The following is a 17,309-nucleotide window of genomic DNA, read 5'->3' as shown; positions in this document are numbered from 1 at the left end:
CTCCATAACATATACAAAGGCATGCCAATAGCTACTTGTGCAGTCTATACCAGGGCTATTTTATTCAAATTAAGTCATGGTTTACGAGCTTGGTAATATATTCTAATTGTTTCTCCTGCTTGGGTATCATCAGTGATTGTTTTTCTCGACTCTTATGTCTGTTACTAATCAATAGAAATTGTCATCTTTCTAATATGCTTCATGCATAATGCCCCCACAAGGATAGAAGACAATTTCCCAATATGCAGTTGGAGAGATCATTTTGAGGTCGAAAATATACCCTTTCTTCGATTTTGCCATTTTATTATGGAGTGCTCCTCTGAACTTTCCGCTCTTGCACCTTCCATGGAGTCATATCATTTTACAGCACAGAAATAGATTATTGGGTCCATCGTGCCTGTGCCAGCTCTTTGAAAGAGTTATCCAATTGGTTCATTTTTAATATCCACTTCACTACTCTTTCCGCAATGACCTTCAAATTTTTCCAGTTCAAGTATATTTCTAACTTCGTTTTGATATGTCTCTATAGCCTAGAAATTGGAACCCTTAGTGTTGGTTGTTAAGACTGGTTTTGAAAAAAAATGGCGGCCACTTCGCTTCCAGCATGGAACACAGTAGCCACCATGTGCAGATTGGCAGCCGCTGCTATTGCCTGCGCTCGTTGCAAGAATTTTAATTACCAGGAGCACGACGCCAATTGGCGTGCAACACCAAATTGCCACATGCTTAGCGATTTTGCTGCTGCTGCTCTTACCGCTCTCCAAAGCACGCCCGTGCATGCAGCCGTTGACAGCGTGTAGAGCCAGGAGAAAGTGGCGGTGAGCTATAAGCTTACTGATCGCATAGTAAACATTCTCTACAATTCACATTTACCGTGCTACTTTTAAGTAAGATACACCCAAATAACTGACTTCAATTCAGTTTATTACAAAAATTCTTCAATATGACCCAGATCGAGCTGGCTTTTTAAAATTATTGCTTAAGTGAAATTTTTGGGGGTGTTTTCATCAAGGTCCAGTTTACATCAAGAAAATGCTGATGAACCCGCTAAACAAGCAAAGCCCTTTGAAAAGCAGTCTTGGCTGTGATAAGTGAATTTGTAAGGCAATGGCACATCAGTGATGTACAAGCTCCATAACATAAATAAAGATTTATTGAGGGTTTTTTTGATTCTTATTGAAAATTTTAACTTCTTAATTAGCCCCATATTCAAAGACGGGAAATAGCAATTTGTATTGTCTGGGGAATTAGGAGGAGGCAGGGCAGAGGTGTAACTGTTAATAAGGTGACTATCTAAGAATGCCTCACCGATCCTTTAGACCCGACCTTTGGCTGCCTGCTGATGTTGCCGCCAGAAAGACTCTGTTGCACAGGTGCTTCTGTGCTGCACTCATTTAAATCAGCAGGCAGCATCAAAATACCAATGCTGCCTGCACTCTTTTTGTGGGTGATTGTTAACCTTGGCACCACCCATTTTCAGGTTTAATCGAATTTCTGGGCAGATATCTCTGTGTTTGGAAGCTGTGTGTGTGTCTGTATGAGTATGTTCCTAGGGACGAATAGTGTTTATTGATTTTCTTTTCTTGACTTTTCTGAGGTAACAATATGTGATTAGACAGTGATAAACCCAATGACATGGTATACACAGGCTTTCAAAAATCATTTGACAAAGTTCCACATGACGCACAGAGTGGTCTGCACAGAATGGTCTTAAACAGAGTGCTTCTAAATAGAGTGTTAAAGTTGGGAATTTGGAGGCAGTGGGGGGCGAAATTCAGGTGTACCAGAAAGCTGGCGCACCTATGATTTTTTTAACTGGTACTCACCGCTGGAACTCTTGGTGCGGTGAGTACATTCATTTTCAGGACTTGCAATTTTTTTCAAAGTCCTACAGGAAATGGATCATAATGGGGGCAGGCCTTAGACTCAAAGCCAGGCTGACTGGCTGAAAATGGGTCAGTTGGGCCGTCCGCCGCTGTCAGTCAACGTGGTGATGTCACAGCGCATGTGCGTCACCATGCTCTCTCCCCTCCGTTAAGAGGGAGAGATTCAATCATTTTTAACTTTGGCCACTGGGCCACCAGGAAGGATTTGGCTGGACCAGCAGCCTAGCACCCAAGGGAGGGTGTCAAGCTTCCCATTGGTCACCAGGCCGAACCCAGGGGCAGTATTTTACTGGCTGATCGGAAAGTCGACCAGCAGCATCTTTTGCATTGCGACCGTGGCAGTGGGCCCTCCCCATTAAGGGCGGCCGCGCTGCTGGCTGCACAGTTTTCAGAGGGTGCACTGACAGGAAAACCTGCTGGGGGTACCGCGCAGTGGGGGATCGACGGATTGAGCTGAAAATGGATAGGTAAGTATTTATTTTATTTTAATTTGGTGGTGCATCTACTTAGGCGGGATAGGGACCAGGCTGAAAAATCCCCGCCCTGAATTTTGATTGGGTTGGCCTGTTGACCCCAAAGAGGCAGCCATTCGATTTTCAGGAGTGGCTGCCACAAACGGGCATTAACAGTCTGTTTGAGTCCCTGAGTTTTGGCCCCTGGGACTTTGGAGCAGAGGGGGAAGGAGGTGCGGCCTTTTGACTCCAATACTCCAATGTAGTGAGTGCATTGTGTTACAGGTAAATATTTATTTTCATCTATCATAACTTAAATTAGATCTAGTAATTAGTCAAAACTAAACTATAAGCTAAGTTAATTAAGTACATCAACTTTAATTAATTAAATAACTAAGACAAGGTTATGCAGGGATGGCAGTGCAGGTTGTGTGCTGCAACTGCAGCATTTGTGGAGTTAATGGAAAGCATCGCATTCACGGACTACCCCGGCTGCATTAATTGTCTGCATCTCAAGGAACTTCAGCTCAGAGTTGTTGAGCTAAAATCCGAGGTGCAGACATTGCGACGCATCAGGGAGGGGAGTGTGGCTCAAAGAGTGCTGTAGGAGGAAGGGGTCTTAATTCATGGGGCACTGGCACCAGTACTGGGAAAAGAGGTAGCTGTTCCGTTGGGATGGGCTCCAATTAAACCAGGCGGGGGAGCAGCATCCTGGTGAATTGAACAACTAAGGCTATAGGTAGGGCTTTAAACTAAAAAATATGGGGAGAGGGGTCAGGTGAGGGGGAATTTAGATAAGTAAAGAGAAAGGTCAATGCGATAGAGCAGTGTAGCGATTTGGGTAAACATAAACAGAGTGTGACAGGAAGGGACAGAGAGTTAAATGGTAACAGTGTGACAGAGAATAAGATCAAAGCAGGGAATAATGGTAAATAAACTAAATTAAAGGCTTTTTATCTGAATGCATGGAGCATTCGTAATAAGATAGATGAACTAGTGGCACAAATAAAGATAAATGGGTTTGATCTAATGGCCATTACAGAGACATGGTTGCAAGGTGACCAAGGTTGGGAATTAAATGTTCCAGGGTATTTGACATTTCGAAAACACAGGCTGAATGGTAAAGGAGGCAGTGTGGCCCTGATAATAAAGGATGACATAAGGACAGTAGTGAGAAAGGATCTTGGCTCAGAAGATCTGGAAGTAGAATCAGTAAGGGTGGAGATAAAGAATAATATGGGGCAGAAAACACTGGTGGGAATTGCACATAGACCTCCTAACTAGGACTGTAAATAGGGCTTTAAAATAAAAAGGGGGAGTGGTCAGGTGAGGAGAAATTTAGAAGTCTAAACAGAAAAGTCAAGCCAATGGAGCAGTGTAGTGATTTGGGTAAAGATAAGCAGAGTGTGATGGAAAGGGACAGAAAGTGTAACGGTAATAGTGCATCAGCAAATAAGTTGTAAGCAGGGAATGGTAAAATGTTAAATTAAAGGCTTTTTATCTGAATACATACAGTATGCATAACAAGGGATCTACAAGAAATGAAACCAGCCTAAATATAAATGAAACAGGAAAGATCATAGGAAAGACTAAACGAAAGGAGGACATAAATGGCCAGGATATAAATAGTTACAGAACAGGAGTATAAAAAGATGGTTTGGAATAAAGTGAGAGGAACTGCTTTTAAAAATGAGTAAATCTGTCTGTACAGCAATGCACACATTGTCCGCAATAAAACAGGGGAACTGGAGGCAATAATATTTTGCGAGGTACCAGAAATAGTAGGGACTATAGAGACTGGCTACAGAAAAATCAGGACATTGCAGGATACAACATATTTGAAAAAGATAGAGAAAGGGGAGGTGGAGTAGCTGTACTTATTAGAGATAACATAATTGAATTAGAAAAAAATGACACAGCTATCAGAAAGACAGAAATACAATCTAGGTGGATAGAAATAAAAGATAATAAAGGATCAATCATAGTGGTAACCTACAGACAACCCAATAGAGGAAGGGAGGTGAAGGAAGAAATATGCAAACAAATTACGGAAATGAGTAAAAGATATTGGGTTAGATTTTACACTTTGTTCGCATGCTTAACGTCCATTTTACCGCAGAAATGATGTATAACGCCCATATATCGCCCATTTAGCCACAAAATGGAAACTGACCCCCATTTTTCGGACACTTATCGCTGAGCGTTACTTTCCCCATGTACGTAACACTGGGAAAAAAATAACACCGCCCGCACACTTTTTTTGGCGGAATCATCATAATGGGCGAAACCAACGGCCATAATATCGCCCAGTGTTACTTTCCGCACGTAATTAATGTCGAAATTCAATAATACCGAGCACTCACTTTATGTTGTCGTAAAGATCACATTTGCCGAAGCTAACGGCCAGGAGATCGCCCAGCATCACTTTCACCACTTCGTACACATCTCGCCCACAATATCGCTCGCCCAAAACACAGCTCTGAAAAAGTGGAACTGTTCTGAACTAATCACACTGGTGTGGACGCCATTTTTCAAATCACAGGTCGCTTCATTGAACAGGCTGCTTCAACTTCGGGGGAGTTTGGATTGACTCTGGAGTTCTTCTCAGGTGAAGTCACCATCTCAACAGACATCTTTTCAGAATCTGGACGATTGGGGTTTACTATAGGTGTCTTTTAGTGTGGCAATCATTGCTTCTGATCAATCGCTATTATACATTCATTGGAATGGGGCCAACCATTTCTCAACCTGCTTCGATTAATACACAGATGCTGCAGAGTGCAAATTGCACAACATCTAATGCACATCATTGTGTGCCCAATATAAGACATGCCAGAATGAGGAGGCGATCCAGACCATACACACCCCGCACTTACAGGGAGAAGAGATCTTACCTCATTTCAATCTTGGGTGAGTGGTTGGTGTTTTGTTAGCAGTAGAGTGCTGGTGGTTGCTGTTTGTGTGTGTCCCTGACCACTCCATTCTCTTCTCCCCCACCCCCCGCGCCCTGCCCCCCGTCGGCCCACAATTAGATTATGCCAGAGGCTCATTGCATTCATATACATTCAAGTCCAGAAAAATAAGTTTGCATTACATTTGTGGTTCAGTTGTGAGACAAGTACATTAGACTGGTGAGATATATTATCGATACGTACTGGGGATCGGTAACTGGTACGCAAAGACAAGCTAGTTCCAGAACTGCTGGATAGTGTCCCTGCAGTCTGGTGGCAGCGCGGTGCCCAGTGCTGGCAGTGGGAACCCGGTTGGCTCAAGTTGCTTGCTCTCGGGGCTGTTGCCATTGCTCCTAGCGTCGGGCAGGTTCACAGATGCCTGTGACCTCCCTGTCCTTTATTTGTGTCCTGGGTCACTGCTGCTCCCTGAAGAACTGTCATCTAGCACTGCACAGGGAACTGCTGACTCGCTAGCCTGAGCGTTGTTTTGTTTGGGATCCTGGCTGGTTCCGGTCCCCTTTGGGAGAACTGTTACAGGTGACCCTTCATTCCTGGGTATGGCCTTGGTGACAATGGGGTCTGGGGGCTGCGCTTTAGCACAGTTTGCTCTTTCAGGCTTGTGGCGATTGGTGCCATCAGGTGCCAAAGAGGTAAAGCCGATTGGAGGCAGGGTATCGATATCAGTGCCGTTGCCCTCCTGAGATCTCTTGCTCTGCAACTTGTATGTATTAGCTGCTTATGGCCACACTCCATGGTGCATAACTCTGGTCTCAGGGACACAGGCCACAGCATTGGGTAGTGTTATATTTGTATAACTCTGGTCTCAGGGACACACGCCACAGCGTTGGGTAGTATTATATTTGTAAACCTGTAAATACCTTGTGTAGCCACCAGAGGGCTCATCCCTGGAGTCCCAAGGGATCCCACAATCCCTTGGGAGCAAGGTACTTAAGGAGGCCTCACAAGCTGGAGAGGCACTCTGGAGACCTGCAATAAAACACTAAGATCACACTTTACTTTGAGCTCACAGTATCTAGTCAGACTCTTTATTCATACATAACAACTGTCGATGAGATACAGATGACGAACAGATGCAGAGAACAGTGGGCATCCTGGAGAAATTTTTGGAACGAGATGATTGGGAAACTTTTGTGGAGTGACTCAACCAATACTTCATGGCCAACGAGCTGGAAGGAGAAGCGAACGCTGCCAAACGAAGGATGATTCTCCTCACCGTCTGCGGGGCACCAACGTATGGCCTCATGAAAAATCTGCTTGCTCCAATGAAACCCACAGAGAAATCATACGATGATTTGTGTACACTGGTCTGGGAACATCTGAACCCGAAGGAAAGCATTCTGATGGCGAGGTACCGGTTCTGCATCTACAAAAGGTGTGAAGGCCAGGAAGTTGTGAGCTATGTCGCCGAGCTGAGACGCCTTGCAGGACATTGCGAATTTGAAGGACATTTGGAGCACATGCTCAGGGACTTCTTCATACTTGGCATTGGCCATGAAGTGATACTTCACAAACTTTTGACTGTAGAGATCCCAACCTTGAGTAAAGCCATACCGATAGCCCAGATGTTCATTGTCACCAGTGACAATACTAAGCAAATCTCTCAGCACACGAGTGCTGCTACAAGTACTGTGAACAAAGTGATGTTGTTTTCAAATTGCAACATACAGGGCAGGCCCCACATGCCTGCCGCTGCACGTCCGCAGATGTCTCAGAGTCCACCATCAAGGGTGATGAATGCAAAGCCATTAACACCTTGTTGGCGCTGTGGGGGTGATCATCGTTTCCATTCATGCCGCTTCAAAGGATACGTTTGCAAAGGCTGTGGAACAATGGGACACCTCCAACTGCTAATCCTGCAAACCACCATGTTGCAGAGGAGGACAGATCCATAGCAGATCACGATGAACCAGAGCCTCAGGCCGAAGAGGCAGAGGTATATGGGGTGCACACATTTACCACAAAGTGTCCCCCGATAATGCTGAAGGTTGAATTAAATGGACTCCCAGTGTCAATGGAGCTGGACAAGCGAGTCAGTCCATTATGAGCAAAAAGACTTTCGATAAATTGTGGTGCAGCGAGGCCTCAAGGCCAGTCCTGACTCTCATTCGCACTAAACTGAGAACTTACACAAAGGAACTGATTCCCGTAATTGGCAGTGCTACTGTAAAGGTCTCCTCCGATGGAGTGATGCACAATCTACCACTCTGGGTGGTACCGGGCGATGGTCCCATGCTGCTTGGCAGCAGCTGGCTGGGAAAGATACGCTGGAACTTGGACGACGTCTGAGCGCTCTCGTCCGTTGACGATACTTTCTGTGTTCAGGTCTTAAACAAGTTCCCCTCGCTGTTCGAACCAGGCATCGGGAAGTTCCAAGGAGCAAAAGTGCAGATCCACCTAATTCTGGGGCGCGACCCATCCATCACAAGGCGAAAGCAGTACCGTACATGATGAGAGAGAGGGTGGAAATCGAGTTGGACCAGCTGCAACGAAAGGGCATCATTTCACCGATCGAATTCAATGAGTGGGCCAATCCGATTGTCTCAATCCTCAAGGGAAACGGCACCATCAGAATCTGTGCCGATTACAAAGTAACTGTCAATTGTTTCTCCATGCAGAATCAATACCCACTACCAAAGGAAGACGACCTTTTTGCGATGCTGTCGGGAGGAAAGACATTAATGAAGCTGGACTTGACCTCGGCCTACATAATGCAGGAGCTGGAAGAATCATTGAAGGGCCTCACCAGCATCAACAGGCACAAAGGTCACTTCATTTACAACAGATGCCCGTTTGGGATTCGATCAGCCGCGGCTGTTGTGTCCTTACACACTACTATAAATTCACATGAGGCACATACTGGAGACAAGGTCACTCTGTGACCTGTACCTTTATTCACAGGACCAAGAAGTGATGACCCTGTGTGGGATCTCCCTTTATATACCTGGATGACCAGGTGAGGAGTGTCTCCCATAAGTTCACCCCCTGTGGTCAAGGTGTGCATTTCTTAGGTGTGTACAGTATGCAGTGTTGTTACATGAAGGTTACAGTTACATGAAGGTTACATACATGACATCACCTACCCCCCAACGTCTTATGGGGTCAAAGATTAAGTCTTTCGGGTGGACGACGCTCTCTCGTGGAGCGCTGCAGTTGGGGCTCTGGTTGTTGAGCCTTGGCATGTGTCTTTGTCACCTGTGGCGATTCCGGCTTGTCCGGGCTGGCCGCAGGGACTGTGCATGCTGCTGAAAGTTCTTGTTGCTCGTTCACTGGCGGTGGTGTGAGCAACATCTCATGATCTTCCTCAGGTTCCTCAGGGTCCATGTTGAACCTTTTTTTTACTTGGTCCAGATGCTTGCGGCATATCTGTCCATTGTTAAGCCTGACCACTATGAACCTATTCCCTCTTTACCAATTACAGTACCCTCAAGCCACTTGGGCCCCAAAGCGTGATTAAGAACAAATACAGGGTCATCGATTTCTATACATCTCCCCTTTGAGTTACGGTCATGGCACTCATTTTGGGACTGGTGCTTGCCCTCAACAATGTCTGACAGGACTGGATGAATGAGGGACAGCCGAGTTTTAAGTGTACGTTTCATGAGTAGTTCCGCGGGCAGGACTACCGTGAGCGAATGCGGTCGGGACCTATAGGCCAGCAGGAGGCGCGATAGACGGTATTGAAGGGAGGGTCCTTGAATCTGGAGCATGCCTTGTTTTATGATTTGGACCGTTCCGCCTGGCAATTGGAAGCTGGCTTGAACAGTACTGTCCTGACATGTTTGATGCCATTACCCAACATGAACTCCTGGAATTCGCAGCTAGTGAAGCACGGGCCGTTGTCGCGAATTAGGATGTCCAGCAAGCCTTGGGTCGCAAAGACCGCACGCAGACTCTCCACAATGGTGGATGTCGTGCACGAATTCAATATGATGCACTCAATCCATTTCAAGTACGCATCAACAACAATGAGGAAAATGTTTCCCATGATCGGGCCCGCGTAGACTACATGAATACGTGACCATGGCTTGGTGGGCCAGGGACAGGGGCTGAGTGGGGCCTCCCTGGGGGCATTGCCCAGCTGCGCACACGTTGTGCACCTGCGAACACAGTGTTCCAGGTCTGAATCAATTCCCGGCCACCATACATGTGACCGGGCAATGGCCTTCATTAGCACAATGCCTGAGTGCTCGCTATGGAGTTCCCTGATGAATGCTTCCCTTCCCTTCTGGTGCATGACTACCCGGCTGCCCCACAGTAGGCAGTCGGCTTGGATGGAGAGCTCATCCATCTGTCTGTGGAAATGTCTGACCTCCTCAGGGCATGCTCTGCGTGTGGGCGCCCAATCCCCAGTCAGGACACATTTCTTAATCAAGGATAGGAGGGGATCTCTGTTGGTCCAGCTTTTGATCTGGCGGGCTGTGATTGGGGAGCCTGCGCTGTCAAAAGCATCGACAGCCATGACCATCTTGGCGCTTTGCTCCGCTGCCCCCTCAGTGGTGGCCAGTGGAAGCCTGCTGAGCATGTCAGCGCAATTTTCGGTGCCTGGCCGGTGCCATATGGTGTAGTCATATGCAGCCAGCATGAAAGCCCATCGCTGTATGCGAGCTGACGCATTGGCATTGACAGCTTTGCTGTCTGACAACAGGGATGTTAATGGCTTGTGGTCCGTTTCTAACTCGAACCTTCTGCCAAAAAGGTACTGATGCATCTTTTTCACCCCGTAGACACATGCGAGTGCTTCCTTTTCAACCATCCCATTTTACCGTTCTGCTTGGGAGAGTGACCTGGAGGCATAAGCCACAGGTTGGAGTTGGCCCTCATCATTAATCTGCTGCAACATGCACCCAACCCCGTAGGATGATGCATCACATGTCAAAACCAATTTCTTACAGGGGTTGTACTGGGTCAACAGCTTATTCGAACAAAGCAGGTTCCACACCTGATTGAAAGCCCATTCCTGACAGTCTCCCCAAAACCAATCGCAACCCTTACGCAGGAGCACATGTAGCGGCTCCAACAATGTGCTTAAGTTTGGCAGAAAGTTCCCGAAATAATTAAAGAGTTCCAGAAATTAACGCAACTCTGATGTGTTGCCGGGCCTGGGTGCACGACGGATCACCTCCGTTTTGGATTCGGTAGGCCGGATCCCGTCTGCGGCACCCCTCCTGCCCAAAAACTCAACCTCTGAGGCCAAAAACACACACTTGGACTTCTTTAATTGCAGGCCTACCCGGTCCAGTCGGTGTAGCACCTCGTCCAGGTTGTGGAGGTGTTCCTCGGTGTCTCGACCCGTGATAAAGATGTCGTCCTGAAATACGATTGTTCCAGGGATGGATTTGAGCAGGCTTTCCATGTCCCTTTGAAAAATAGCGGCTGCTGAACGAATGACAAACGGACACCTGTTGTAGACAAACAGCCCCTTTTACGTGGTGATGGTGGTCAGTAGCTTGGGTTCTTCAGCCAGTTCCTGGGTCATGTAGGCTGAAGTGAGGTCCAACTTGGTCAACAGCTTGCCGCCTGCCAGCGTGGCGAAAAGATCCTCCACTCTCGGAAGCGGTTATTGGTCTTGTAGTGACACTCGGTTGATAGTGGCCATGTAGTCGCCACAGATCCTGACTGAACCATCCGTTTTTAGGACAGGGATGATAGGGCTTGCCCAGTCGCTGAAATTATGCCCTCTCTTAGCAACCTGTACAACTCACTCTCAATTTTCTCCCGCATCACATACGGCACAGCTCTGGCTTTATGGTGCACTGGTCTGGCATCCGGGGTGATGTGTATCACTACTTTGGTACCTTTGAAAGTCCCGACACCAGGTTGAAATAATGACTCAAATTTCTGTAGGACCTGTGAGCATGAACTTCGCTCCACAGATGAAATGGCGTGCACATCCCCCCATTTCCAGTTCATCTCGGCTAGCCAGCTACTCCCCAAAAGCGCGGGACCATTTCCCGGGACAATCCGGAGTGGCAGCCAGTTCTCTGATCCATTATGTGTGACCACCAACATTGCACTGCCTAGCACTGGGATGATCTCTTTGGTGTACGTCCGTAATTGTGTGTCAATGCATTCTAGTTTGGGTCTGCTAGCTCTGAGTGGCCACAGTTTCTCGAATTGTTGGACACTTATAAGTGACTGGCTGGCCCCTGTGTCCAGCTCCATGTGTACCGGGATGCCATTTCATAGGACTTTCATCATCATGGGTGGCGTTTTTGTATATGAGCTGTGGATGTTTGCCACCTGAACCCGCTGAACTTCAGTGTCCATTGCTGTGTCCCAAGCATAACCCTGCCTTTCAGACCCCTCTTGTGGTTCATCTGCCTCGTAAATTAGCTTCGCTGCGGGCTTCCTGCACATTCTGGCTAAATGTCCACTGAAGTTACAATTTCTGCAGATGAATTGTTGAAACCTGCAGGTTTTTGCAGCATGTCTGCCCCCGCACCTCCAGCATGAGCTGAGATTGTTGTGAACAAAAGAGCTGTTACCAGGAATTCCTCTCTGATTGTCTCTTTGATTACTCTTGAGCACCCTGTTAGTAGGTTTCAATGGCCCCATCCTGGGACGTATTGTCCCTTGTGATGATGTAAATATCCGTTCAACCTGCCATTGTCTCTGTTGAGGACCCACTCTAGAGTCTATTACTGCCTGGGTGGTGTCAAATTGCCCTTGCCTGTCTGTGGGGTTCTGAGTCGCGTTTACAATGTTAACTCCCTGCTTCATCGCCACGTTGGAAGCAGGGTTGCGTGCGTATATGATCTTGGTTTCCTCCTCCCCCGCCATGAAGGTTTGAGCCATCAACGCCGCTGCTTCCAAGGTCAGGTCCTTGGTCTCAATTAGCTTTCTGAAAATCCCGGCATGACCAATGCCCTCAATGAAGAAATCCCGTAACATCTCGCCCCTGCAGGCGTCTGTGAACTTACAGAGGCTGGCCAAGCGCCGAAGGTCCGCAACAAAGTCCAGTATGCTCTGCCCTTCCCGACGTAGGTGCGCATTGAATCGGTGTCGGGCCATGTGTATACTGCTTGCTGGTTTGAGGTGCTCACCGATCAGTTTGCTAAGCTCCTCAAAGGTTTTGTCCGCCGGCTTCTCGGGTGCGAGCAGGTCTTTCATCAGCGCGTACGTCTTAGGTCCGTAGCTGGTCAGTAGATGCGCCCTTCGCTTGCCAGCCACTGCCTCTCCCAGCCAGTCCTTCGTGACAAAGCTCTGCTGGAGCTTCTCAACGAAATCGTCCCAGTCCTCACCAACACAGTACCGTTCCTCTGTGCTACCAGTGGCCATTCTCGTGAGTCGTTGATTCCCGTTTCTTGTCACCAAATGTTGTGTCCTTACACACTACTATGAATTCACATGAGGCACATTCTGTAGACAAGGTCACTCTGTGACCCTAACCTTTATTCACAGGACCAACAAGTGATGACCCTGCATGGGACCTCCCTTTATATACTTTGATGACCAGGTGAGGAGTGTCTCCCACAAGTTGAACCCCTGTAGTCAAGGTGTGCATTTCTTAGCTGTGTACAGTATGCAGTGTTGTTACATGAAAGTTACAGTTACATGAAGGTTACATACATGTCAGCGGCGATATTCCAGAGAAACATGGGAAGCTTACTGAAGTCGGTCCTGCACACCGTGGTCTTCCAGGACGACATCATGGTCACAGGTCCGGACACAGTCGAGCAGCTGCAGAACATGGAGGAGGTTCTTAGTCGACTCAACCGCATGGGGCTCAGGTTAAAACACTTGAAATGAGTTTTCCTGGTGTCTGAAGTGGCGTTCCTGTGTAAATGAATCCCGGCGGACAGCATTAGGCCCACCGAGACAATCGAGAACGCACCGAAGTCACAGAATGTGATGGAGCTGCGGTCGTTTCTTGGACTCCTGAACTGCTTTGATAACTTCTTACCGGGTCTCAGCACACTGTTGGAACCATTGCACGCCTTGCTGCATAAAGGAGACGAATGGGTATGGGGTAAAAGCCAAGAAAATGCCTTTGTAAAAGCTAGAAAATTGTTATGCTCAAACAAATTGCTTGTGTAGTATGATCCATGTAAGTGTTTGGTACTAGCATGTGATGCGTCGTCGTACGGAGTCGGGTGTGTATTGCAACAAGCTAATGAATCTGGAAAATTGCAACTGGTTGCTTATGCATCCAGAAGTCTGTTAAAGGCTGAGAGAGCCTACAGATTGAAAAAGAAGCGTTAGAGTGTGTTTATGGGTAAAGAAAATCATCAATATCTGGGCTCAAATTTGAATTGAAAACTAACCAGAAGCCATTGATAGCCTTTTTTCCTAAAGTACGGGGATAAATACGAATGCATCGGCCTGCACCTAGAGATGGGTGCTCACGTTGTCCGCATACAACTACGCCATCCGTCACAGGCCAGGCACAGAAAACTGTGCCAATGCTCTCAGTAGGCTGCCATTGCCCACCACGGGGAAGAAAATGGCAAAGCCCGCAGATTTAGTCATGGTAATGGAAGTGTTATGTATTGCCCTGGTACATTAAATATATAATTACAATGGTGCGCCACAGAGGGCGCTGTGGTGGGGGACCTGAAAGTACCTGCAAGACAGAGTATAAAAGGCTGCCCACAACACCTGAGGGGCACTCTGGAGTTACCTAATAAAGGACTAAGATCACAGTAGTTAATACAATACGAGATCACGTGGAGTTAGTGATTTGAGTGCTACAAACATCATAAGGACACGGACGAATTTCATGCAACCATGGCAACTCTGGGCTCGTTAAAGGATTTTACGTTGGGAAATAATTGGGAGGCCTTCACGGAAAGGCTTGAGTACTACTTCACAGCAAATGACCTGACGGGGAACACGGACGCACTGAGAGAGAAGCGTAAGGCGATATTGCTTTCCAGTTGTGGCGATGAGGTTTACTATCTCGTCAGGGATTTGTTGGCACCCGAGAGCGCCAGAGACAAGTCACATGAGGAGCTGATCGCACTCATTCATGACCGACTGAAACCGAAGGAGAGCATCCTCACAGTCCGGCACAAATTCTACCTTAACCCATGGCCTGCAGAACTGAGGGCCAGGATGTCACCAAATATGCTGCGGACCTCAGGAGACTCGCGGCGCCGTGTGATTTTGGCACACACCTTGACGAGGCGTTGCGGGACGTTTTTGTTATGGGGATTGGCCATGAGAGTCTCCTTCACAGGCTGCTATCCACGGAACCTACAGTCACCCTGAAGCAAGCCATCACCATCAGCAGGGCATTTATGACCTCGACTTGCAGCACCAAGCAGATGATCCACACAGTCTTGAACCCGGCAGGCACTGTCCACAGGATAGCGCCCACCATGGACAGCTGCAGAATGTGGCTCTGCCCAGGGCAGAGAGCATGGACCTTGGGGTCCTGGAACTCAGAGTCCGCTGAGGGGGGCTAATCAAGTAGCACCATGCTGGCGCTATGGAGGAAGCCATGGGGTTCACTGGTGGAGGTTTGCGGAGTTTACGTGCAATACCTGCCACACGAAAGGCCACCTTCAGCGTATGTGCAAAAGAAACCTGACTCACCGTGTGGCTGAGGAGATGGTAGAGGATCCCAGTGAGGAGCAGGCAGAAGAAGATGAGGTGCTTGGACTATATATGTGTATCAACGATTCGTCTCCAGTGACTCCAGGAGGTCAAGATCAGCGGAGTCCCAGTGAGTATGGAAGTAGACACTGGATCGGGTCCATCGTTGATAAGTCAGAGAACTTTTGATAAACTGTGGGTCAACCCAGCTGCACGACCCAAGCTGATCCCGGTCACGGCAAAACTGCGTACCTACACCAGGGAATGATACCTGTCCTTGGCAGAGCGGATGTGCAGGTATCTCACGGGGGTGAGGCGCACGGGTTACCTTTGTGGATCATTGCAGGTGATGGGCCGACGCTACTATGCAGGAGGTGGATGGGGAAGGTTCGTGGGAGCTGGGAAGACTTCATTCCTCCACAGACCGCTGTCCCCCGGATCCCCAAAGAGCAGCGCCGGAGAAAGAAGCCATTCAATGGCAGTTCAAATCCCCACACTGAAGAGCAGGCATTGACCGGGAAATCCACCGACGGGCGACAAATGGGGGGGGGCCCACGCGGAGATAAAGTCGGGCGGCGGTCGCAGCTACGGTGGAGGCGGTAGAGGAGGCTACGGCAGTAGAGGAGGCTATGGCAGTAGAGGAGGCTACGGTGGCAGAGGAGGCTACGGCGGCAGAGGAGGCTACGGCGGCAGAGGAGGCTACGGCGGCAGAGGAGGCTACGGCAGTAGAGGAGGCTACGGCGGCAGAGGAGGCTACAGCGGCAGAGGAGGCTACAGCGGCAGAGGAGGCTACGGCGGCAGAGGAGGCTACGGCAGTAGAGGAGGAGGCTACGGCGGCAGAGGAGGCTACGGCAGTAGAGGAGGAGGCTACGGCGGCAGAGGAGGCTACGGCGGCAGAGGAGGCTACGGCAGTAGAGGAGGAGGCTACGGCGGCAGAGGAGGCTACGGCGGCAGAGGAGGCTACGGCAGTAGAGGAGGAGGCTACGGCGGCAGAGGAGGCTACGGCGGCAGAGGAGGCTACGGCAGTAGAGGAGACTACGGTGGCAGAGGAGGCTACGGCGGCAGAGGAGGCTACGGCGGCAGAGGAGGAGGCTACGGCGGCAGAGGAGGCTACGGCAGTAGAGGAGGCTGCGGCGGCAGAGGAGGCTACGGCGGCAGAGGAGGCTACGGTGGCAGAGGAGGCTACGGCGGCAGAGGAGGCTACGGCGGCAGAGGAGGAGGCTACGGCGGCAGAGGAGGCTACGGCGGCAGAGGAGGCTACGGCGGTAGAGGAGGCTACGGCGGCAGAGGAGGCTACGGCGGCAGAGGAGGCTACGGCAGTAGAGGGGGCGGCCGGCATAACTCGGGAGAACGCAACAGCTACTCGGGTGGGTACAAGAGCCAGAGCGGCGGGGACGGCAGCAGTTACAGCAAGTATGGAGGCCACAGGGACTGATCGAATCGTTCTCGGCCGTTTTTCCTTCCTTCTGCAGTTATCAGTATGTCTGCACAGAGCTGCTTGTAGCATGGGGGAGGGTGCAGGGAGAACGGAAGGGTTCATATCATCCTGCTCATCGGCAGGCGCTAATCCTGACTCGACAAACATCTTGGAAATCAGTAACCTGGGTTGAGGTAGATGCTGAAAGATCATGAACAAAAGTTTTTTTAAATAAAGAAAATGTAACTTTGAATTAGTTTTAAAATCTAACACTTCTTAATTTAATGGAGAAATAACAATAAAGTGATCTCACTGTCAGCGAGCTCAAAATGGTGGCGAGCCTCGTGGCTGCAAGAACAAAGGCAAGCAGAACAACTAAATAGCACCACAAGATGGCGTCTTAAAAGGGAAATGCACACGGGAGCCTTAAAAGAGCCGTGCACCGGTGGCAGTCCCCACAAAAAAACTTTTGTTAGGCAAGAGCAAGATAAATGTGTAATGTGATTTGCATGATGACAGATTTAGGATAAGAATTAATATTTTGATGCTGATGGTTACTCTGTTTAAAATGATGGATATGACTGATTTACGAAAAGAGTTAATACCACGAGGTACAAGTAAAAGGGCTAATGGACCTAAAGGACCAATGCGATCTTCGATATTATGAATTCATGCAAGGGTTCAATGGCTGCAGATGAGCCGCTAAGGCGACCACTGAGAACAGAGGCAATGCACTAGTTGCGATGCCCTGCCTCAGCGCAGGCCATTTCCTCGGGCAAAAAGGGGCAGTATACCATCACCATACCTCACCCAGTGGAGCTGGGATCAAATAACTGTTCAGTGCACCTATAACCTTTTGTCATAACATCTGTACCACATATTATATGTACCATAGAAATGTACAGTCCTTAAAAAAGGAGGGAGAGAGAAAACAGGGAATTATCGACCGGTCAGCCTGACATCGGTAGTGGGTAAAATGATGGAATCAATTATTAAGGATGTCATAGCAGCGCATTTGGAAAGAGGTGACATGATAGGTCCAAGT

The 17,309-nt window shown here is 48.6% G+C and overlaps 1 protein-coding gene across 1 annotated transcript in view; it reads left to right on the top strand.

Annotated features, from left to right (window-relative positions):
* Nucleotides 1-17,309, top strand: part of LOC139262462 (uncharacterized protein CG45076-like) — a 35,985-nt gene that overhangs the window by 10,783 nt on the left and 7,893 nt on the right. Inside the window, exon 2 of the mRNA XM_070877647.1 lies at nucleotides 15,595-16,052. Within this exon, the coding sequence (XP_070733748.1) occupies nucleotides 15,595-16,052 (458 nt within the window). The remainder of the gene's footprint in view (nucleotides 1-15,594; nucleotides 16,053-17,309) is intronic.

The sequence above is a fragment of the Pristiophorus japonicus genome, chromosome 4 (genome assembly GCF_044704955.1).
Source record: "Pristiophorus japonicus isolate sPriJap1 chromosome 4, sPriJap1.hap1, whole genome shotgun sequence".
NCBI lineage: Eukaryota > Metazoa > Chordata > Chondrichthyes > Pristiophoridae > Pristiophorus > Pristiophorus japonicus.
The sequence above is the reverse complement of the archived record's forward strand: the minus strand, read 5'-3'. Positions and strand labels throughout refer to the sequence as shown.